The sequence below is a fragment of the Eulemur rufifrons genome, chromosome 2, assembly GCF_041146395.1.
Source record: "Eulemur rufifrons isolate Redbay chromosome 2, OSU_ERuf_1, whole genome shotgun sequence".
Taxonomy (NCBI): Eukaryota; Metazoa; Chordata; class Mammalia; order Primates; family Lemuridae; genus Eulemur; species Eulemur rufifrons.
Window position 1 is genome coordinate 18,808,130 of NC_090984.1, and position 22,710 is coordinate 18,830,839.

Below are 22,710 nucleotides of genomic sequence, written 5' to 3' on the forward strand. Positions count from 1 at the left end.
CGCGCGCGCGCGCACACGTGCCTGAGTCCGCAGGGACCCAAGCTGAGCGTGGCCTCTATTCCCGGCTCCTTAGCAGGCCTGAGTAGGCGGGGGCTTCCCCGGAGACTGCTCTGTCCTGCAGCAGGCGCAGTGGCCGGTGCCGGGCACTGTCCCCAAGCTGAACCAGGAGCTCACCGCGCCGCACCAGGGCCTGGCGGAGCCGCTCTCTCACACCCTCGATGTGCTGCTCCAGCTCCTGCAGCTCGCCGGGCCGCGGGGGATGTGCGGCCAGCCCGACGGGCGGGCGGCCATTGGAGCACAGCCACACGGGCCCCTCCGGCATCCCGGCCTCCGCGTCTGCTTGCGGCGCAGCAGCCACAGGGGGCTCCAGCAGGAAGCGCACGCGACGCTCCTTACCCGCGGACCGGCGCACCCGCTTACAGCCCCCAGAGGCCTCAGGGGCTGCCGGAGCGTCTTGCTGCTGCTGGTGCTCCTCGGGGCCACTGCAGACGGGTACAAGGGTGGGCAACATCACCCCAGAGCAGCCGCACCCGCGCTGCCTTCTGGGAGGGGAGGTTCGCCCCCAAGCTTCACCACGGAGCCAAAGTGTGAGCAGAGCTGGTGGGCCGGTGGGCAGGGCACTGCCAGGAAGGAATGGAGGTGTGCCAAGGGGCCCCTCCTTCAGGGTGAGTGTCGGCGCTGCCAGGTTTGGGGGCAACCGTGGAATGGGCAGGCAGGATCCCGCTTACCTGGGCTCAGGCTCCTGCCTCTCCTCCTTCTGCTCTTCTGGCAGCTCCGGGTTGAGGGCACGGTGGATTTTCTAAGACCCCAGACAGACCCGCTGGCCACGAGGTCGGGCTGGCCTCCCACCCACAGCCCTCACCTGGCTCTCGTGCAGCCAGCACCGCCCCCACCTGGCTGGCCTGCAGCCAGCACCGCCCTCACCTGGCTGGTGTGCAGCCAGTACTGCAGCCTGTTGCCCCTGCGGATGCGCGGCAGCGCCAGGCGGTAGAAGACATGCTCGCCCAGCGAGCTGAGCAGAGCGCTGCTGAGGCCCAGGCAGAGCAGCACAAAGAGCCCCGAGAAGTGGTAGATGCCCATCTGGAGGGTCTGGGGGCGATACAGGCAGGAGCCCCTCATGGTCACATGATGGCAGACCCCTGGGGAGCCTAGGGCTGGGGGAGACTGGTTGGGCCAGAGAGAGGGGGCTGGGGCCGTGGAACCAGGTGGGGAGGCAAGAGCTCCATGGCTGGAAGTGAGGTTTCATAGAGGAAGGGGCACTGGAGCTGGGGTTTTTTTTTTTTTTTTTTTTTTTTTTGAGACAGAGTCTCACTCTGTTGCCCTGGCTAGAGTGAGTGCCGTGGCGTCAGTCTAGCTCACAGCAACCTCAAACTCCTGGGCTTAAGCGATCCTACTGCCTCAGCCTCCCGAGTAGCTGGGACTACAGGCATGCGCCACCATGCCCGGCTAATTTTTTTTTTTGTATATATATATTTTAGTTGTCCATATAATTTCTTTCTATTTTTAGTAGAGACGGGGTCTCACTCTTGCTCAGGCTGGTCTCGAACTCCTGACCTCGAGCGATCCACCCGCCTCGGCCTCCCAGAGTGCTAGGATTACAGGCGTGAGCCACTGCGCCCGGCCTGGAGCTGGGGTTTTGAAGGACAAATAGAAGTGTGCAAAACTCAGACAAATGCACATCTTGGGAATGAGCAGTGGGTTGGGCAGCTCAGACAAGACTCAGGGCCCCCCACGCCTACCCCCACCCTGTGTCCCGGGCCCTGCCCCACCTCTGTAACCGCAAAGACCCGCTTCCCGCAAGGCACCATCTTGTACCACTTGTCGTGAAGCAGGTCGATGAAGCCTGAGGACTTGTAGCGGCTGATGAATTCGGACAGGTTGGAGGTGAGCGGTGAGTTCTGGGGCAATCCGATGCCGTAGCCTGGGGGAGCCGAGGGCCTGGTGGGGCCTGGGTGGTGTGCAGCCCCAGGGAACTCCGCCCACACACAAGGACCTCACCCCTGCCAGCCTTGCACCCTCTGTGGCTCCCCACTGCTCCCTGGAGGCCCCTGGCACCCCGCCCTGCCAGCCCGCCACCCGCCCCTCACCCTCAATGGCGAATGGCTTGCCCACAGTCAGCAGCTTGCAGTCGGCATCGATGGACACCTCATAGTCCAGGAGCGACTTATCCATGATGAAGGCATTGAGCTTTGGGGGGTCGCTCCTGTGGGTGCCAGGGGTGGGGTCAGCTGCTGCACTGCCCCCTTGCTGCCCCACGCCCCGCCCCACCCCGTGCCTGCTGCGGGCCTCACGTGAGCATGGCGACGCCCAGGGGCGTGGTGGGCGCACTGTGGCGCCGCATGTGTGCGTGCATCTCCGGGAAGCTCTTCTTGATGTAGGCCTCGGCGCTGCTCTCCCACACCGTGCCGAAGCGGAAGCCCTGCGACGGGTGGTGCAGCTGCGCGGGGACCCCGTCAGCTGCCTCTGCCCCTCGGGGAAGCCCACAGTGGGCTGGGCCCTCGTTGAGGGGCGTTCAGCGGTGTCCCTGCCCCCATCACTCCATTCCAGGAGAATCCCCCACAGACATGACAACCACAGACGTCCCCAGACATGGCCCAGGGTCCCCTGGGGTGGGGCAGACACCCACGTTGACACCCCCTGTTCTGAACACCTGCAAGTCCATCTCCACTGGACCTCACCCTGAACTCGACTCCTTCCCACCGCCGATTTCACGTCTCCCCTTCGGGTCCCACGGAGCCCCACGCTCAGGGTGTCCAAGACCCCACTCCTGATCTGCCCTCACCCCGGCAGCTCTGTCCTCCCCACCTCCCTCCCCCTCTCCCACACCCATGCCCACGACCTGTCCATCTGCACACTCTGAGGGCTCCATCTTCAGAACACCTGGGACAGCCCCCACCCAGTCGGGCCCCAGCATCCAGCCCGGTCCCCTCAGCCCTAATCTCCCAGCAGTCCCCAAAAGGACACTTGTGCAAACCCCTAATGAGCAAATGGATCTGGCCTCCGTCCAATGCCTCCTGACGGGACCTGCGCCTCTACAGCAGCTCGTGAGCTCTGCGTGTCCGTGCTGCCCACCACGGCCATGGAGCACGTCCACTTAAGCCGCGCTCATTGGACAGCGCAGGGTCTAGATTCTATTACCAGTTTGCTGGGGACACCGGGGGCCAGCAGAATGGGCCAGACACAAGTGGTGGGAGACACTGTGGGACAGAAAACCTGGCTTCTCCAACAAATTGCAAGGGCAAAAATTAAAGGGGTGGAGGGGGAACCAGAGGTTGAGGGAAATGGGCAGGGGCCCCACCCTCTGAAGGTCTGGGCATTAAATGATCCAGATTCGAACAAACCATGAAAAAAAAAAAGGCCGTTGGAAATCGGGGGTCTAGTTGATTGTGTCAATGTCTCTGAATGTTTACCAGTGACAGCCGCAGTCGGGGCTGGGGGTGCAGTGTTCAGGGTGAGGCATGGATGGAGCCAGCTGGGAGCTGATTTTGGAACCAAAGGGTTCATTGCACCCTACTCGGGAGTATTCAAAATTTTTCATTAAAAATAAAATATGTAGACCAGGGTATTTCCCTGCTCTGCCAATAACCTTCCACGGCTCCCACCTTCCTCAGGGTCAAAGCCCATTGCAAGTCTTCCCTGCAACCTCAGGACTCTGCACAACCTGCCTGCCCCCTCCCCACCCTCCCCTTCTCCCTCTCTCCCTTTCTCCCCGCTCCTCACTCTGCTCCAGCCACACAGGCCTCCATGCTGTGCCTCCAACATGCCAGGAGCATCCTGCCCCAGGGCCTTTACCGGGCTGTGCCCTCTGCCTGGAACCTTTCCCTGATATCTACATTAAAGTCCCTCAAAGTCACCCCAACCTCCCCCTTGAGAAACTGTCCCTCCCCAGTGGACTCCCCATGTGCCCACTCTGCGCCTGTCTCCCTGGTGCCTTTCCACATCACTTGTTTTGCTTATTTATCTTGGATTCCTGTCAGCTCCCCATGTTTTGTCCCTGCTAGGTCCCCAGAGCCTGGCACACACTCAGTGCTCAATAAATGTCTCTGGGGACAGGAGTTGGCTAGGTGGGTGTCCTGCACACCCTGCTGACCCCCCAGTGCAGCCCAGTGTGGGGCAGTCCCCCAACCCTGCCGGCTGCCCACCTTGGGGTCGTGGATCCCCGAGAGCGCCTCGAAGGTCTTGTCCCCGACCATGACGGCAGCGAGGTTGGCTGTGTAGCTGGACAGCACTAGCAGGCAGAAGATGGCCCAGAGGTTCATGAGGAAGCGCCCCGTGGGGCACTTGGGTGTCTTGCTGGAGACGGTGCGTCCGAACAGGATGGCGTAGCAGAGGTTCAGGGCGGAGGAGTAGGAGAACACCGTGCTCCGGTTGCGGCCTCGGGGCGTGAGGCCATAGGGGCTGCGCCACTCATAAAGGGTGAGGAAGAGCGCGGTGAGGTGCAGGGCCGCGAAGACGCCCACCCACATGGACCAGTGCAGCGGCCACATGAAGGCGCCAATGGGAGAGGCCGTGTCACGCGCCCGCACCAGGATGCCCAGGCTGGTGGAGAAGAAGGGGCTGGTGAAATCCACCACCTGCGAGCGCGCCGAGTTGATGCTGAAGCTCGTGACGGCCATGTGTGCCCTGCCAGCCAGCAGGTCCCCCACCAGGCCAGTCCATCGGCCGTCACGCAGGGCACCGTACTTGCCGTCACCCACGATGTACAGCTCGAAGTCGAAGGGCGTGTCCTCCGCCAGCCGCTCCAGCAGGTCGATGCAGTAGCCGTAGCAGCACTTCCGCAGGGCGCGGGGCACCGAGCCGTTGGCCAGTGCAGCGAACAGGGCATCCAGGGTGGCCGAGTCGTTGGTGCCGGGGTCCAGACACAGCTGCCCTGCCGGGCACTGCCCATCCTCGTCCGGCTCTCGGGCGAACACGAACGGGTGCTCGATCAGCGTCACCACGCGCAGCTTGGGCCGGGCCTGAGCACCCAACTGGGGTGGGGGCCTCACGGCAGCACCCCCAGGTTCCAGGTCCAGCCGCCCGTCCCGCCAATGGCCCACTGTGGCCCAGGCCGGGGCGCCCCGTGGGTCATGGCGCAGGCTCCACACCTTGAAGTGCCGGGACATGTGTACCTGGGAGGTCCTGGTCACCCACACTGGCCCAGTGCGGCCCTGGAAGGACGTGTTGGCCAGGAACCTGGGCGGGGCACGGGGGTGTCAAGTGGGGCACAGGGAACCCCCAGAGAAGCTCACACCCCTCACCTCTGCTGAGCACACACCCTAATGTCGCTTGACATCCCCGTCTGTATCACAGGGCAAGAGTGGACATTACTGGTGTCCCCCCACCCCACGAGAACCCTTAACCAGGTGGGGCATCACCCCCTGGGTGCTGTGGCCTGAAGCCGGTGACTGAAGCAGTGGCTGCTCTCAGGGACCTAGGACGTCTGTCAGCAAAGCGTAGTGACTTTGGGGCCGTGAAGAAGCAGAGCCTGGTACACAGCAAATGCCCAATAATGAATGTTGCCTCTTGTGAACTGTGGCCACCCTTCCCAAGCAGAGTTCCCACTCACCACGCCAAGAAGCGCCCGGAGGACTCTGGCGCAGCCGGCTGCTGCGGGTTGCCGCAGTTGACCGTGGCGGGGAGGAGGGCACGATCCGGCTGCACCTGGGCCGCGCTGTCCAGCGCGCGGGCTACTAGGTCCACAGCGTCGTGGATAGCAGCCTCCAGCGGGGGCCGGGCCACCTCGCCCAGTGCCAGGAGCCCTGGCGGCAGGCCATCCGTGGGCAGGGCCTCAGCCGGCAGCGGCGTGCCCAAGAGCCAGCGTGGGCCGGGGGGAACGGCCTCCAGCACCCGACGGGCATGGGGGACATCACAGCCGAGGAGGACGGCCGCAGGGACGAGGGCTTCACCCCCCACGGGCGCCCCTAGCAGGGCCAGGCGTGCACGCAGCCCTGTGTCTCCCATGTCCTGCCGGCTCAGGTCCAGCACAAGCTGCGGGGCCCGGCCAGCCCGGCTTGTCCAGAGGGCCACCAGGCCACTGGGGTCCCGGACACGGCAGAGCACTAGGCTGATGTCCTCCCAGGCATGTGCCTGCAGCACAGACACCAGCACATCCAGCAGTGTCTCCAGGGGGCTGGCCCAGTCCAGCTGGAGGTGGAACGGGTTCTGGGAAGGGGAAGCCACAGTTAGGGCTGGTGAGGTCCCCAGATACCTGGCTGCCTCCATCCATAGGTAGCTGTCAACCTGACAATTGGCCCCTCCTCTCCCCTCCCCCCAGCCCCACTCCTGCCCTTCCCAGGCTTCCCGTCACCAGCCTCCTCAGCCTTTCAGAGCCTGCTTGGCTCTGGCTGCCTTGGTAGCACCCCATTCCCCAGATGGAATACCTTTCTCCCTCTATGCCAGTCAACTCCTACACATCCTTCAAAACCCAGCTGTATTGCCCCTCCTCTATTTAGACTTCCCCATCCTCCAGGCAGAAGCTGGGCTTCACCTCTAAACTCTCAGCCTCGGGTCCCTGCCTCAGCTCCAGTCCTGACCTCGTCCCACCCCCCTGCCTGGCAGCCCTTCGAGGGCCTGGAGCCTTGGCTCCATGGTGGCAACCCCCAGGGTGCCCTGGTGCTCAGAGCCACGCCAGAGGCTTCCTCTCAGGACCCCTCTGCACACAGTAGTGCCCCGCCATGCCCAGTTAAAGATTGGAGAGCTTTGCCAGACACCTAAGGTGCGCAGGGTGTTGCCTAGGGTGGGAACAGGATGCAGAGTGTGTGGGGTCAGGGGCAAGCTGGCGAATGTAGCCCGGTCCCTGGGAGGTCCAGCCCCAGAGAAGCCCCAGGGTCCCAAGCCCCCAGGAGGCGGGCATGATGCAGTTCCTGGAGGCGGCAGCAGAGGGTGCCACAGGCCCAGCTCCAGATCCAGGGAGACGCGGGGTGGGGGACCCGCCTGGGCACCTGGAAACCCTGGTTAACGAGACCCCCCCCACCCCCGCCAGGGTCGGGGTCTCCCCTCACCAAGAGGGAAGCCTCCTCCCACCCAGTTTTCCTAGCTCCCTGACAAGCCCCCATATCCCAAGTTGGGCCCCTCCTTGCTGGCCCTGGGGGGCAGAGTCTTTCTCTGGGGGGCAACGGGGTTCCCAGAGCCCAGGCAACCACCCTTCTCTCTTCCTTGCCCCGTTTCCTCCCAGGATCTGGGCCTGGGATCAAGGAGGGGGGACTCCAAGGTTGCAGCTAGATGGAGGACGGAGGTGGGTTTGGAAAGGGGGTTGCACTGGGGACCCGAGAGGGGCACCCAGGAGGCTGCGGGTTGGGGAGAGGGCTCAGCCTTGAAGGCCTCTGGGAGGGGCAGGGGGGATCCTGGACAGCGTGGTCCGGACCCTCAGATCCCGAAACTGTGCACCCAGTGGAGCAGGAGGGAGTCCTGCCTGCCTTCCAGCCCCATGCCCCACACCCACAGACCGGGAGGCCCTCGGACCAGGGAGAGGTCAGCCGGCTAAGAAGGGGCAGGGGCTGTAGTGGTGGGTCTCCATCACCAGGGCCCCAGAATGGGGTCTGCCCGGGCATTTCGCCACCCCCAGTGGGGGATCCTGTGTGTCTGGGCATCCAGGGTCCACGGGCCTCCGGTGGGGCTCCCAGCCTCCTGTCTAGGTCCCTGCGCTCTGGGGCTCCAGCTCTGGGAACCCCATGCTCCTGGGCCCGCGGGAAGCACGTCTGAGTCCCGTCCCTGAGCCCTGGGAGCACCCTGCACTCAGCGATCCAGGTTCAGCACTCCTGGGGAAATCCCCGGGCCTCCCTCGTCCCCCTCATGCGGACTCCAGGTCCCCCTACCCTCCGCGTCCTGCCTCCTGGGCATCCCCAAGGACTCCCGCATCCGGACCCCGGGTGCCCAGCGCATCCTGACTGCCCCAAGGACTCCCGCATCCGGACCCGGGTCCCCCAGCATCCCTCCTCCTGGGTGTCCCCCGTCCGCGGGTACCGGGGCGCCGAGGGGCGCACGCGCCTCCCTCCGCAGCACGCTGAGCACGGGGGTCTGGGTGGCGGCCGCCAGGAAGTGCAGCTGCAGCAACTCGGGCCGCGCCTCGGGAAAGGCGAGCAAGGCCGCCACGCCCGGCGCCGCCAGCGCCTGGCACAGGCCGCGGGCCAGCGAGGCGGGGTCGCGGGCAGGGGTCGCCGCGGCCACCAGCTCCAAGCTCAGGTTGTGCGGCAGCCGCGGCTCCAGGGCGGCCCGGGCCAGGGCAGCGCGGACGCGGGCGCGGACGACGGGTGCGCGGGGCAGGAGGGCGCCCAGGCGCACCGAGCCCCCCAGGCGCGCCAGGACGCCGCACGGCTGCGGGTGGCCCCCGGCTGGCCAGGGCCCCAGCGCCAGCGCCAGGCCGAGCCACAGCGCCCGCACAAACTCCATCGCAAAGTTGCGGACGCCTTTCGCCGTGGGGCGGAGCCGCCTGTGCCACCGCGGGGGAGGGGAACGCGGCCCGGCCCAGCCACTCGCTCCCCGCCTCTCTGGGCACTCCTCCCTGCCAGGCCGCCAACCCGCGCCTTCCCTCTAGGCCTGCGGTCCCCAAAGCCAGCTACCAGCTAAGGAGGGGTGGGACCCACTGCCCAGGGCGGGAAGCAGGTTCAGAGGGGTCGTTTGCGGATGGCCACACCTGGCAGGGGCTGGGGTTCCCTTAACCACTGCCCATTGTGGTCTGAGCCAGGCTGCAGATGAAACGGAGGCTCCGAGCCAGGAAGGGACTTTGCGCTTTAAAATTGGCCTCTCCCCGCCCCAGCCTGGGAATGTCCCCCCCTGCTCTGATAGGTATGTGAAGGTCCAAGAGGGGTCAGGTTAGCCTCCCACTTCAGGGAGCAGTTTCTAACCAGACCAACCCATGGGGGTGCTCTAACATGGAGGACACCTGGGGAAACTGAGGCAGGCATGTTTGTTTGATGAGAACCTATAAAGTAGATCTCCTGCCTTCCAGTCCTTGGCAGGCAACTTGGACCAGAGAACTCCTCTTCACCCTTCAAAACCTAGTGCCAAATGCCCTGCTCTGTAAAAATTTCCTTGCTTGCCACCCAGGAAGATGCACACATCCCCATCCCATTTAAGCACCCACTGCTGACATTATCTCCATCATAGGCTTTTTGTTTGTTTGTTTGTCTTATTTAGTGACCCTCTCCTGGACTCAGCTCTGGGAGGGTGGGGGTGGGTCTGGCTTGGTTGCTGCTCTGTGTCCAGGGTTTTCACGCAGTAGTCACCCTATACTTGCTCGCTGCTTGAACAACTGCCCCAACAAGGACGCTTGGTTCCATTACCCTCCTCCATGGCTCCAGAGTCTTCTGTAGTTCCCCACTGTCTACCAATCCCCACAGAAGGACCCCGGGTCCTTCTGTGGCCCTGGCATTCAGCAGGCGCTTCATAAATGCCAGCGGCCCCAATCAGGGAGTGAAGGACCTCTTCCCTCCCAGGCAGCACCCGGCATGGAATTCTCTCATCCTGTCCTCCCCCGGTGGCGGAGGCGGGAAGTGTTGGGTGTCTCCCAAGATCCTTCCTGGCAGCGGGGACATCAGCTCTAATGAATGGATCTACACTTGGGTGATTTTTTTCACACACACACACCTCGTCTCCTTTTGGAGCCAATGTTAGAGAGGGAGGAAAAACAAACCCATTAAATGAATAAAATGCCAAGTACCAGTGATAAAAAATGGACTGAATTTTGAGACACTCAGGAGGGCTGGGTGGCTCCATTCCAGGGACCGAGAGGTCACCTCCTCCAGACACTTGACCAGGTGTCCCCTGGGGTCTTGGATTCTGGGCCCCTAGCTGCCCGAGGGCCCCCAGACTCCCCAATCTGCCCTGGTTCTGCGTGAGGTGTCGGGTTAACCCCTCCCTGGGGCCAGTTTCCTAGGACAGAGCAAGAGTCCCCAGAAATTGGGACAGGCTTGGGGCTGGAGACACCATCAGCCGATGCTTAGTCACCCACACTGCTGTGTACTGGCTCATGCTCTGCCTCAGTTTCCCCATTCATACAGGTGCAACAGGAGTTCCTACTCCTAGCTGCCGTGCAGGCTGAACATGTGAACACAGGAAGGCTTTTTAAAAAATCTTTTTATTGTGATAAAATAGACATAAAATGTACCATCTTAACCATTTTTAAGTGCACAGCTCAGCAGCACTAAGGACCCGCATGTGGTTGTGCAGCCGTCACCACCCCCATCTTCAGAATGTTCTCATCTTCCCAAACTGACGCTCTGTCCCCATGAAACACTAACTCCCCACCCCCTGGTGACCACGAATCCACCTCCCGTCTCTGTGGCTCTGCCTGTTCTGGACGTTTCATATAAATGGAGTCACACACTGTGTGTCCTTCTGTGTCTGGCGTCTCTCACTGAGCACGATGTCCTCAAGGTCCGTCCACGCTGTGGCCTGTGTCAGAGCCTCGTCCTTCTTCATGGCTGCGTGATATTCCAGTGCGTGTTTGTCCACTCATCTGTTGATGGACAGGTGTGTTGCCCCCACCTTGTGGCTGTTGTCGATCATGCTGCTGTGAGCATAAACCCAGGGGCGGAATTGCTGGGTCAAATGTTAATTCTAGGTTTAATTTGTGAGGACAGCCAGACTATATATATATATATATATATATTTTTTTTTTTTTTTTTTTTTTTTTGAGACAGAGGCTCACTCTGTTGCCCGGGCTAGAGTGAGTGCCGTGCATCAGCCTAGCTCACAGCAACCTCAAACTCCCACGCTCAAGCGATCCTCCTACCTCAGCCTCCCGAGTAGCTGGGACTACAGGCATGTGCCACCATGCCCGGCTAATTTTTTCTATATATATTTTTAGTTGTACATATAATTTCTTTCTATTTTTAGTAGAGACGGGGTCTCGGTCTTGCTCAGGCTGGTCTCGAACTCCCGAGCTCAAACGATCCGCCCACCTCGGCCTCCCAGAGTGCTAGGATTACAGGCGTGAGCCACCTCGCCCGGCCCAGCCAGAGTGTTTTCCACAGTGGATGCCCTGTTTTCTCCACATCCTCACTGACCCTTGTTATTTTCTGTTTTTGGGGTTTCCTGGTGGTGTGAGCACCTTGCCGTGGTCTGTGCACACTCACGCTCTGCCAGCACACGAGGGTCACCCCGCCCCACGATCACTGGCTGCCATGGGCCCTTCCTGTGCCTCCTCCTTATGGGTTTACAGAGCACCTAGCAGATTCGTCATGGAGTCACCATTGTCCTGATCTCACCAGGTGTGTAAATTATGCAGAGAACTCCCACTCCTCTACATTCTGTGCAGTGGTTGCTGGTGCCCCCAGTGTGACAATGCCCTGGGAGGGGACACTGAGCCAGCACTGAGAGGGGCTGGTGTCCAAGGCCCCCTGGAGGGACGTGCACGTCAAGAAGGGTAACCAAGGATTCCAAGGTGTGTGCACCTGCCACACACCTGCCAAGCACCCAGGGGCTCCAGGCAGGCCTACCAGGGGCTGTCCCCTTGTTACAGGTAAGAAAACCGAGTCTCAGGTCTGGGTGTGGCTTGCCTGAGGCCAGCAGGTGATTTGGGGCCTGGCTGGGGGTGGGGCCCACAGGCTGCACTCCTGGCTGCCCCGAGGTGAACTCTAACCCCATCCTCAGCCTGCCATCTGCCGTCTGCAGCCCGCAGGGCCAGACCTCAGGCCAGCGACTGAGGCACTGGGCGTGGGAGCACCTGGAGGGGGCTGTGGGAACGGCCTCCCAGGGCAACAATGCAGATGGGGTGGGGATGCCTAGTTTCTGTCAACATCTCCCAAAGGAGGGCCCCCCAGGTGCGTCACCCCAAACCTGCCCGCTCCTGGCAGGCAGAGCCCAGCCTCATAGGTCCCCAGAGTGGACACCCAATTCTGGAACGAGGTGAGGCTGGGATGGGCTAAGGGAGAGTTGGGCCGGGGTGTGACTGGCAGCAACCACCCAGGGGCAAGGGACTCTGTGCATCAGCCCTGGTCATGGACCTTGGCCCTCAGGGAGTCTGAGCCAGGCCAGTGGGAGGACCTGACCCCGCAGGGTGACGTCTCCATTTTAGTCCCCCGGCCAGGGGTAGGGACAGACGGTGGCACCCTGCCCACCAGACACCAGGCAGGGAGAGGACGAGGCCCCAGCCATCCTGACACAGCATGGCCAGGCTGGGCCACCAGCCACGAGGGCACAGAGCCCCAGAGCTGGGAACAAGGACGGGCATTAGCCTAAAAGCATGAACTCAGCGCTGGCGGCTGGCTTGCAGCCGCAGTTATTACAGCACCTGCTAAATCACATGGATTTTCTGGACCATTAAGTAGGGCTGTCAGTCGGGGGCAGGCTTCTGGAAGGTTCCGCGGCTGTCTGGGCTTGCCTCCAGATGCTGGCTACAGCTGGCAGCTTCCCTATGGCTGTGTGTGGGGGGGGGGCGTCACCCAGCTTCGTCCAAACCTTGACGCTGACAGGAACATCCGCTTTGGGGACACTGGCCCTGACCCACCTCCGCTGGCTGGGGTAAGCCGCCTCCTGCCTGGGAAGGCCAGATGTCTCCTCCCAGAGAACCACCCTGGTACAGGGTTCAAGCCACTGTATCCTGGAAGAGGCCACTGCTGGGTCGTGGGGAGGAGTGGGGCTCCCGTGGAAGGTGTGGCCAGCAGGAGCCTGTGTCAAGGTGCCCGCCCAGTCCCAGGACAAGGCCAAAACCCCGGCCACACCTGGCACCCCCTCCACCAGTCAGCTCCAGAGTCATGGGTTCACACAAGGACCAGGGGCCCCTGTGGCACTGTGTGTCACACTCTGTGACACTCCAGAGACCTGGATGCTGCACAGGGGGATGGGGAACCCCTCACCCCTGGGGCTGGCCCCCCATGTCCCTCTAGGCCAATCTATCTGTGCGGACTGGGACCCCATGTGGCCGTCACCCACTCAGACGCCCCTCCACAGGGGACCGGGGTGGTCTTAGGGGTGGGGCAGCAGACCCATTTCTGACAACAGCAGTGTCCCTGGATACTGGATCTTAAAATCTGCCTCTTCTGTGGCTGAGTGCAGCTGAGCCCGGCCTCTGCCACTCCAGCAGGGCCCTGAGTACCGGGCCACCAGCCCTCTCGGGGCACACACCCAGACAAAGAGGAGAGTTTTCGTGTCATCTTTTGTTAAAAACAGACCAGCACCAACATGACCTAACGTGACACAAGACATCAGTGCAGTGACATGAGACAAATCCACCCAATCACAGGACGAAAAACCCCAAACAAAACACAACACTGGCTCAGCGAGTCTGGCCCCGGAGCGTTGGGGGCCACCTCTGGCAAGGCTTGCCCCTCAGCTGGCAGCGCAGGGGCCTGGACCACACTCGCTGGAGGAGCTTCCTGGGGCGAGGTCTGCCCCAGCAGCAGCCCCGCCTCACTTGGCCGGCCGGGTGATGATGCGCGTGGAGAAGTCGAAGAGGTCACGGTTGATCTTGCGCAGGTTGCGCACCTCGTCCTCCAGCTCGGTCACGCGGACCCGCAGCTGGTCCTGGCCACCCAGGACATTCTGGGGGAGGGGCGTGGGGTCAGAGGACGGAGGCGACCTTGGACAACCCACCCCTGCTACAAGGACAGGGGTCGCCCATCCCCACCTAGCAGGACCAAGGGGGGGCCCCACCCCCTCAGATACCAGCCAGGCCCCGCCCCGCCCACCTTCTCCATGGTGTTGCACATGACCGCCTGCAGCTGCTCCATCCGCTCCAGGTAGCTGGGCTCAGAGCCCTGCAACACAACGGGCAGGTAGGTGACCCCGGGGCTCCTGTCTCACACTCCATGCTACACCCATGTCATCCTAATTAGGACGCCCCTGACAGAAGGGGAGACTGAGGCAGGGTGGGGGGTGATTGCCAATCCCTCTCAAGGCTGCTGGCTACACCCCCAAGCCCACCATGTGCTCCCCACTCTTCAAATCTGCTCCAGGCCTCTGCACCTGGCACTGGTCACAGCTCAGCGTGGGGCTTGAAGGACCAGACCAGAGTCAAGAAGGCTCCAGAACAGAGGGTTGAGTAAGGGCCTTGTGGACAGCCTGCAGGGAGAGCCTGACCGCCCAGCTAGGCCACTGCCCTGAGCAGAGGGACCGGGCAGGGCAGATGGACATGGCTGCGGTGATTGGGGGGCAGCCATCTCCTGGACGACATTAGGCTCAAGGGAGCCTGGGGCCCACCTGGCCATCTGCCCCCCATGGGTGCCCCCCCTCCCATCCGTGGGAGAGGCTGATACCCCCTCGGGGCCTCACGTGATTCCACAGCAATGGACAAGGCACGGCCTGAGTGTGGCCAGGCACCCCCGTGTGGACAGTAAGGTGGAGCTGGCTGGGAACACGGGGTACAGAGGCCTAGAGGCCCTGGAGTCAGGGAGGAAGCCAGGCTTGGGGGGCCAGGGAGGAGGTGGCACCGCTGGAAGGCCTGGCCACAATCCCGCAGGAACCATGGGAGCCACAGCTGCCCTGCTGGAGCACGCAGAGCCAGGACACAAAACGCCACCGAGCGGCAGAGACCCGTTTCACTCTGGAAGGTCCTGGCATTTTCTGAACTCAGGTCTCCCCTTGTCCCCACACTGCCATCGGCCAGTCCAGCTTGTGCCCCTGGCCCAGCAGGTGGCAAGAGGGGACAGCCAGTGGGCGGCTTCTGTCCCTGCTGCCTGCCCGCAAGCCTGCGGGTTTGGGCAGACACAGAGCCACGCTCTAATCTCCCAGCAGAGATAACGGCGTCTCCTGGGTGCGGGGCCTGCAGGACGGGCGCCCTACAGATAAAAAATCAATTTGTACTTCATGTAGGAAGACAGCCACGTGGGGAGGAGTGCCAAGTGCCTGGAGCCCAGCAAAGGAGACAGTCAGTGACACCAGATACCAAGGACACCGATGGCTCCCTGAAGGTCGGAGGGAAGCTTCAGGCAGCCCCAGGGACCCCTCAGCCCCCACTCCTGGCCCAGCCCAGCCCACCGCAATGGCTCCCACGAGTGCCCTGAGGCCTGCCCCCACTGTGTGGAACGTCCCAGAACGATGCTCAGTCCCCACAGATGTAAAGTCTATGCAGGGCTGGGAGGCAGCCCCAGTGCACTGGGGAACTGCCCGGAGCCGGCAGGGCTGCCCAGGACCCCCGCCCCCCGCACCCAGGGCCGCTTTTGCACCTCCAGAAGCCCAGACAGGAACCCTTCTGCCCTGGCCCTTTGCAGAAAGATCTCGCTGGGTGTCCTGGAGCCGCCTGCGGCAGGAAGGCGGGTACGTGGGCTGCGCAGCTTGGCCCTCGGGGGTCGCGGCAAGGGGTTTAGCATTCCGGAGCCTCCAGTCCGCACTGCAGTGACCACGGTTACCAAGGGAGTGTGGAGGTCGCCTCGCCGTCACCGTCCCCTCGGCAGGTCGTACCCACCGGTGCCCTGCCAGGGTGGAGCCGGCCCCACGGGTGCCAGAACGGGAGGAGGGAAGGGTGAGAGCTGGACGGTTCTTCCTGAGGGCCTGGGGGGGTGTGGCGCCTGAGGGGGCCCTACCTGCTGGTGTAGGCCCAGCCGCAGGGTGAGGCCCCCACGGCGCAGCTCGTCCCCGTGCTCGGCGCCCAGCAGGTGCTTGTTGAAGTGGGGCAGCGGCAGGCTGGGCCTGAAGTCTGAGCTCAGCATGCTGAGGGGCGCCAGCAGGATGGTGGCGTTGGTCACGGGGCCTGGGGGCGGGCGGCGGTCAGGCCCCATCCTGGCCCCACACCCCCCGCTCCTGCACGTCTGCGGGACAGGCCGGGACAGGCCGGGACAGGCCAGGCTCCACCTTTGAGCGCCACTGTCCGGATGCACTGCTTGCTCTGCACGTCCCAGAGCCGCACGGTCTCGTCGTGGGAGCCCGAGAGCAGCACGCTGCCGTCAGTGGACACCGACAGGCAGGTCACCTGGTTCCTGGGGCAGACAGGCAGGTGTCAGAGTCCCTCTGCTCAGGTGCACAGAGGAAGTGCCAGCACCCCGCCCCCGGGACACACCTGGGAGCCCCGGGCCCAAGTCCCCACCTGTGCCCTTTGAAGACCTTCCCAGTGTCCTGCTCTGGCTGGAAGCTCCGCTCCCTCTGCCCGGGCTGTGGGGGGAACTCGGGGGTGAGCAGCAGGGACTGGCGCCCGCAGGGTCCAGTCCTCCCACACTGCAAGCCAGCCACTCACCCAGGTGCAGAGGTCCACCTGGAAGATGGAGCCGTTGCTGCCGCCGCAGAACATGTGGTGCTCGGCCAGGTCTGTGGTCACGGCCATGATGCCCACGTCAAAGAGCACAGACAGCAGCAGCTCGCCCGAGGAGATCTCCCACAGCTGCAGGGCGGGGGTGCGTGGGGGGAGTGGGGGCCGAGTGGGCACAGGGGCCGGGGTGCGGACACTGAGAGCTGGGCCAGCCCCCACCGGGAGACCCTGCCCCGGGGCTGAGGGACTCGGTCTGTCCTGAAATGGGGCTCCCTCCCCAGGCCAGTGACCCCTGGGTCTCTCTCCTCGGACCCCCAGCCAAGACTCAAGGGCAGCGATGCCCTCAAATTTCCCCAGGCTTGGCCAGGGCGCCGGGCGTGGGTGGCTGAGTGGGAATTTCCAGGCTGACAGAGACCTGGACTGTCCACCCTTTGGGGACGTCCTTGGGCTGGGAGCATCGGGGATTACAAGCTGTCTGGAGCACTGACAGCAGCGGGGGAGGAGGCGAGTCACTGCTCCCAGCCAGGGGCCTGCGGCTCACAGACCGAGTGGGGCGGGCTCTACCTTCACGGTCTGGTCCAGCGAGGCGGTGGCCGCCCGGGCCAGAGGCCCTCCGAAGCCACAGTGCAGGTCTGTGATGGGGAGCGTGTGGTGAGACCAGACGTGCCGGGGGGCCGGGATCCTGGAGGGGTCGGCCTGCAGCACACTGGGGGAGGGGCAGGATCAGGACAGGAGGGGTGCGGCCCCCAGGCCAGGTCCTTCTGCATTCACTGCCTGCACGCCTGCCTCCACCCGGCCTCTACCACCTCACCTGAGTCAACTCCACAATGGTCCCCACAGCACCCCGGACCCCAGCGCAGGCAGCCAGGCCCCCATAGACAATCACCCCATCCTCTGTACTCCAGCCCCTAGGTGCAGCCCCCTTCTGCCCCCAGCCTCGGTGCATAGCTTCCTGGTGGGACCCCAGGGTGCGGGTCCTGGGCGCTACCTGCAGAGGCTCCACACCAACACCAGGCAGTCCTTGCCCCCCGACAGGAAGTGGCTGCTGTCCCCCGTAAACTGCAGGCAGGAGACGTCCTGGTAGTGCCGGCTCAGGATGACCAGCAGGTTCCCGGTGGAGACCTGGGAGGGGGCAGGGGCATTGGGTCAGGGCTCCCAGCACCCCCCACTGCCACATCACCATGGGTTCACTCCAGTGGGCGTCCCCTGCCCCAGAACCAACCACAGAGGTGGCATGGGGGTTCCTGTGTGGGTCTCTCGGGAATGGCTGCACTTGGGACCTGCGGGCTGACCTCAGGACTGTTTGATCACCATGAGAAGTTGTCTGTAGGCAGGCTGTGACAGTGGCTGGCAGAGGGCTGGGGGTGTTGCCCCCGGCGGGAGTGATTCGAGCACCAGCAGGAAGGCTGGCGGTCCAGTCTAAGAAGGACGTTGGCAGGGGCTGGGGCAGCGGCAGGAGATGAAATCTACTGCAGGATGCCGGGCAAGGGAGGAGCTGGGGAGAGATGCTGTTAAGGGTTGAACTGTACGTCCCCCCAAATATGTTCAAGTCCTGACTCCTGGAACCTGTGAACGTGACCTTATTCGGATATAAGGTCTTTGCAGACATAATTAGTTAAGATGAGGCTGAAGTAGAGTGGGCCCTGAATCTGACGTGATTGGTGTCCTTGTAAGGAGAGGGAGGTTTGAATAGACACACACATAAGAGACCATGTGACAACAGAGGCAGAGACTGAGTGACTCATCTACAAGCCAAGGGACACTGAGGACTGCTGGCCACTCCTGGGAGCTGGAAGAGGCAGCTGGGGTAGTGCTGCCCTGCCGACACCTTGATTTTGGACTTCTGGTCTCCAGAACTGGGAGGGGATACATTTCTGCTGTGCCTTTGGAGCCCCCGGGGGCTGACGAGTCATGCCCCCTCTCTAGGCCTGGGTTTCCTGGCCTACAAGACGGGCCTAACCCAGGGCGCTGGAGGACTGAACGGTACCAAATTAAATGGGGTCCAGGTCATCCCCAAACTGCGAAGAGGCCAGCTCACGTGACCTCTACTGTCTCAGAGTCTGAGGGCTGGGACCAGCATGGGCCCCATCATACCCCTGGGAGGTCCTTGTCACTAGGTGCCAGCAAGAAGGACAGACCAGCCGCTGAGCCCACAGCCCCTGCACCAGGATTCACAGCTCTCTCTCTGCTCACCCTCACCTCACAACAGTGGCAGGTACAGCCAGGCCACTCCTGGCCTGGGCTCTGGCCTCTGGCTGGCCTTGTGGGGTGCCCCCTTGTGGCCATAGCTCACCTGGGTCAGAAACTCTCTAGGAGACTGGGGGAGCCCGGGCCAGGCAGCACCCCTGCCCCACCGCACACAGACAGGCCCTCCTCAGGAACTAGGACATTTCCCATCGTCCAATGAGCCATTTGATTTCTACCCGTGTCCTCCGCACCAGGCTGTCAGTGACCAGGGTGAGGACTTCTATAGTGATGGGCAACCTGTGAGGCACCGCTCCCTGCCTCAGTTTCCCTCTCTCTGCCTAAGCAACTGCATCTCGTTTCAAAGTCATAGACTGAGGTTTAAAAGCCCTGGATGCCTCATCACTCAGAAACCTCACGCCCAGGCCACATAGTTCTCTCGACAGCCCCCTGGGGGAGGCATCCCGCACTGTCCACCCTGTTCCACACGGGATTAGGGCAGGTCTCCCCCACCACCCCAATATAATGGGCAGTTTGTAACAACATGGCCAATGAGCCAACCCAGCAGCCTCGGGCCAAACCCCATGAAGGTCTGCATTTGCAAATAAAGCTTTATGGGCACGCCTCCATGCCCACTCATTTAGTACCACCCAGCTTTCTCCGACCAGGCCAGCGCTGCGCGGTCGGCGCAAACGCAAAGCCGAAAATGTTGACTCTCTGTCTTGTGCCAAGACTGCATGACAGGAACTGGGCTGTGCGTGTGTTTGGGCAGTGCCGGCACTTGGTTTCCCCACTGGTAAGACAAGGGGCGGGATGGATTTAAAAAACCCTGGCCCTGCCCTCCTGCAGAGACAACCGCCAAGTGCAACCGCCTGCTTGCAAGAGATGCTAGCCCCAAAGGAGCCTGAGGAGTGTGTGTCAGGGACCGGGCTGCCCTGCACTCTGCGCAGTGAGCACTCATGGCCATTTAAGACCACGCCTCCTTGGGACTTGCAAGGTTTTTGAGGGGAACCAGACCCCCAAGTCATCATTGGTCCAGGTGCCCCAGGCCTGGGATCTAAACCTCATGGTGGCTTCCTGGTGCCATGCAGGTGAGACTCAGGTGGGTTCCCTCCCAAGGTAGATGTGTCCCGTGTGCAAACTCCTGTACTCCGATCCTCTTACCTCCCAGAGATATATGCTTTCTGCAATTCCTGCCAGGACGTAAAGGCCATTGGGCGACGTGGTCAGACAGGTGACAGGCCCGGGACACATGATCTTCTGCTGGAGCTGGTCCTAGGGACACACAACAGGCCTCATGAGCTTCATGCAGGACGTGGGGCCACTACGGCAATGGAGAGTGGTGAGGGGAGGAGATGCCCAGGCAGCTGGTTAGTCCAGAGCACTAGACTCCCGAGCACTGGAAAGGAGTTGGGAACAGGGGTGGTTTGAGGAAATGCATGGTCTGTCCAGGAGGTGTTCACACCAGGCTTTGAAAGCTGGAGGTGGAGGACATAAGCAGTCCAGTGTTGGGGGTAGAGGGGCCAAAGGGGCCCTGGTGGGGCAGAGGGGGTTCAGGAGGGCTCTGGGGCCTGAGAGCCCAATGGCCAGTAGGCTTGGGCCCCAATCCCTTCTCTCCTAACGTCTAACCTATGTCTTTGGGCCTCAGTTTCCTCCTCTCTAAAGTGGGTACACTGCTCAGGTATACCAGAGGACGGAGTCTGCCCCAAGAAATCTCAGTGGGCAGATCGGGCAGCTTCAGGGGCTGCATTTTGGGGTTGCTGACAGAGAGGAAACAGTGGGTGGATGACAAAGGTTTGTGTCACACTTTGGGGGCTACAAATGCATGAGTCTCCTGGGCCAGGGCTACCCCTTCAGGAGGTTCCCCTAGACGTCGGACCTTCTCTCTTCCTCTAAAACCACGAGATCCACGCAACCCCAGACTGCATCCTTAATCAAATTTCGCGCTCCTGGTTCCCATGTGTGCAGTCGCCCCAAGGGACCTCCAGCTTGCCCCCAGTTCTCCATGTGCGCGTGCCCAACGCCGGCTGCCTAGAGACCCGCCCCCCTCCACTGGCCAGGCCGCAGCCCACGCTCAGCTGCGCGAGTGCGCAGAGCGTCCCGCTGATCCCACCCGCCCCAGGGTGCACACCTCCTACCCCCAAAAGGCCCCAGGCCCGCGCATGCGTAGAGCGCCCTAACCTGACCTCCCCACCCTGATTCAGAGCGCGTCCGGGACCCCCTACACACACTGACCCTTGCCCCGACCTTGGTCTCGGGCGCCCCGCGCACCCTCCTCCCCAACAAAGGAGCCCAGCGGCGGGCGAGCGCCGCCGCACCTTTCGCTGCAGCTCCCAGGCGCTAATGTAGTTTTTGCCCAGCTGCGCCGCCAGCAGGTATTCGCCATTGAGCAGCGCCAGGCCGCGGGGTCCCGCCTGGCCGCCGCGGTACGTGAGCAGGTTAGCGCCCGAGTGCAGCTCCCACACGACGCAGCTCCACAGCGGGGCCGCTGAGTCCGTACACACGGCCACCTCCATGGGCGCCGCCATCTTGCCTCCCCAACCGCCTCGGATGTCCGTCATCACCAGCGAGACTCGGGACCACTGCACCGCGCGGGCTAGAGCGGCGCCTGCGGGGGCCCAGCGTCTGGCACGTCCGCGCGTGCGCACCAGCTTCGGGGGAGGGGGCTGCCCTGTACGCTGGACTTTTCTGCTCAGTGGGGCACCGGGGGTCGCGCGAGCGGGCTAGAGGTCTTAGGAGGCGACTTCCTGCAAGGCCGAGGGCCTTCTGCGAGAAGACAGTAGCTCCAGAGCCTGGGGGTCTGCCTTGGGCCTTCCCTGCTGGGCGTTTTTGGCCAAGTGACTAAACCTCTCGGATCCTTTTTTAATGTGCAAATAGGAATAGCAAAGTCCCGACCTCACGGGCCTGAAGGCGACACTGCGCGGAGAGCAGATCGCGTCTCTAGTTCGCTCTCGGTACGTCGTAATTAAATACTTCCTGATTGACGCCTGCGTCTCCCCTTTGACTTCGCCGCTTTGGGGGCCCTGAACTTGAAATTCCAGCGGGCGACTCGGGGCGGGTCGCGGGCTCTGTCCGCGCAGCGCCTGAGCGTGAGTCGCGGCTGCCGGCCCCGGGCCAAGTCTGAAAACAGGATTTAAACAAAAACTGCGTGGGCAGCCCTTGGAACCGGGAGAATTCGGGTGAAAGTCGGCCACCCGGCAGCTCCGGGCAGGGGCGCGCGGCCCGGCTCGGCCACCAGGTGGCACGCGTGAGCCACCGGCTGGGGCAGACCCGGGCAGGGTCACCCTAACCCTCCCTGGGCCCCCTAGACACGAGCGCGACCCCCGCGGGGGACCTCCCGGGGCTGGGGGTCCGCAGGAGCAGCACCCCCCGGGGCGGGGTGCCGGGTCAGAGGCTTGTGCAAAGGCCCTGGGGCAGGGCCGTGGAGGGGGTCTTGGGAGTGAGTGGAGCCCAGATTTGATTTTATTTTATCTCTGAAGTTAGAAGTCCATCCCCAGGACCGGCTGATGCCTCCAATTTCCTCAAAGGTTGCTTTTAAAGTGTGAGCAAGGAAGAGAAATCACCTTGAATGCTAATTTACACTTTTCCAACACCAATTCAGGAGGACGTAGGGCTGACTTCACCGAGGCTGGAGTGCAGTGGCGTCATCACAGCTCACTGCAGCCTCCAACTCCTGGGCTCAAGCCATCCTCCTGCCTCAGCCTCCCAAGTAGCTGGGACTATAGGCTGGAGCCACCATGCCCAGCTAATTTTTTAAAAATTGTTTTTTGTAGAGAGGGGGTCTCACTATGTTGCCCAGGCTGATCTCAAACTCCTGAGCTCAAGCGATCCTACCACCTCGGTCCCCCAAAGTGCTGGGATTGCAGAGGAGAGCCACCACACCCAGCTGATTTTACCACTTTGAGCTGTGGGGCAGGTCACTGTGCAGCCCTGGGCCTCAGTTTCCCCACTTGCAAATTGAGGATGCTGTGGTTCCCTGTGGTGGGCTCCTTGGAGGACTCTCCAGGGGTGGTGGGATTGATCCTCATCCAGGGACATTTGGCCTGTACGGTTTTTAGGTTTTTAGATTCCAGGGTTCCAGGATCCTGGGGCAGACCCAGCAGGCGTGAGCTGCAGGGGACCAATTGTGCAACAAGGGTGGCAGCTGCCAGAGGCGGGGTGCTAATGCTGGATGCCCGGTGACTCTGGTGGGACAGATGGATTGCAGTTTGGGCCCCTGCCACCGCTTAGCCCCCGCCAAGCAGCCAAGCAGCCAAGCAGCCAAGCAGCCAAGCAGTGCTCCCCTTCCTCCTCCCCTCCCCAGGGACGCTGCCGGGCCAGGCTTCAGTGCAAGGTCAGAGGTCACCCCGCCCCCAGCCTGGTTCCTGGAATGAGGACAGACTAGTTGTGTCAGCACAGTGGACAAAAGCCACACTTTGGGGGCG

At 62.6% G+C, this 22,710-nt stretch overlaps 2 protein-coding genes across 2 annotated transcripts; both read right to left on the minus strand.

Annotated features, from left to right (window-relative positions):
• Positions 1–55: 55 nt before the first annotated feature.
• On the minus strand, positions 56–8,370 carry GRIN3B (glutamate ionotropic receptor NMDA type subunit 3B). Its single transcript, XM_069456631.1, has 9 exons — positions 7,945–8,370; positions 5,549–6,144; positions 4,143–5,175; positions 2,292–2,437; positions 2,088–2,203; positions 1,770–1,921; positions 925–1,089; positions 729–799; positions 56–482 (listed from the first exon to the last, which is right to left on the minus strand). The coding sequence occupies exons 1-9, from the start codon at positions 8,368–8,370 to the stop codon at positions 56–58; spliced, it is 3,132 nt and encodes a 1,043-aa protein (XP_069312732.1).
• A 4,702-nt stretch (positions 8,371–13,072) lies between these two features.
• WDR18 (WD repeat domain 18) lies at positions 13,073–21,210 on the minus strand. Its single transcript, XM_069456645.1, has 10 exons — positions 20,605–21,210; positions 19,451–19,561; positions 17,091–17,224; positions 16,667–16,808; positions 16,091–16,234; positions 15,944–16,008; positions 15,712–15,836; positions 15,444–15,610; positions 13,611–13,679; positions 13,073–13,464 (listed from the first exon to the last, which is right to left on the minus strand). Exons 1-10 carry the CDS (start codon positions 20,845–20,847, stop codon positions 13,333–13,335), a joined length of 1,332 nt encoding a protein of 443 aa, XP_069312746.1. The 5' UTR covers positions 20,848–21,210; the 3' UTR covers positions 13,073–13,332.
• Positions 21,211–22,710: the final 1,500 nt, after the last annotated feature.

Coding starts and splice junctions, on each gene's coding strand:
- WDR18 (XM_069456645.1), bottom strand. CDS start 20,847: ATGACGGACATCCGAGGCGGTTGGGGAGGCAAGATGGCGGCGCCCATG. Junction 17,225..19,450: donor AAAGCATATATCTCTGGGAG/GTAAGAGGATCG, acceptor GCCCCCTCCCAG/GTCTCCACCGGGAACCTGCT. Junction 13,465..13,610: donor TGTGCAACACCATGGAGAAG/GTGGGCGGGGCG, acceptor CCCCTCCCCCAG/AATGTCCTGGGTGGCCAGGA.
- GRIN3B (XM_069456631.1), bottom strand. CDS start 8,370: ATGGAGTTTGTGCGGGCGCTGTGGCTCGGCCTGGCGCTGGCGCTGGGG. Junction 5,176..5,548: donor TCCGGGCGCTTCTTGGCGTG/GTGAGTGGGAAC, acceptor TGCCCCGCCCAG/GTTCCTGGCCAACACGTCCT. Junction 1,922..2,087: donor CAAGCCATTCGCCATTGAGG/GTGAGGGGCGGG, acceptor CGGCTCCCCCAG/GCTACGGCATCGGATTGCCC.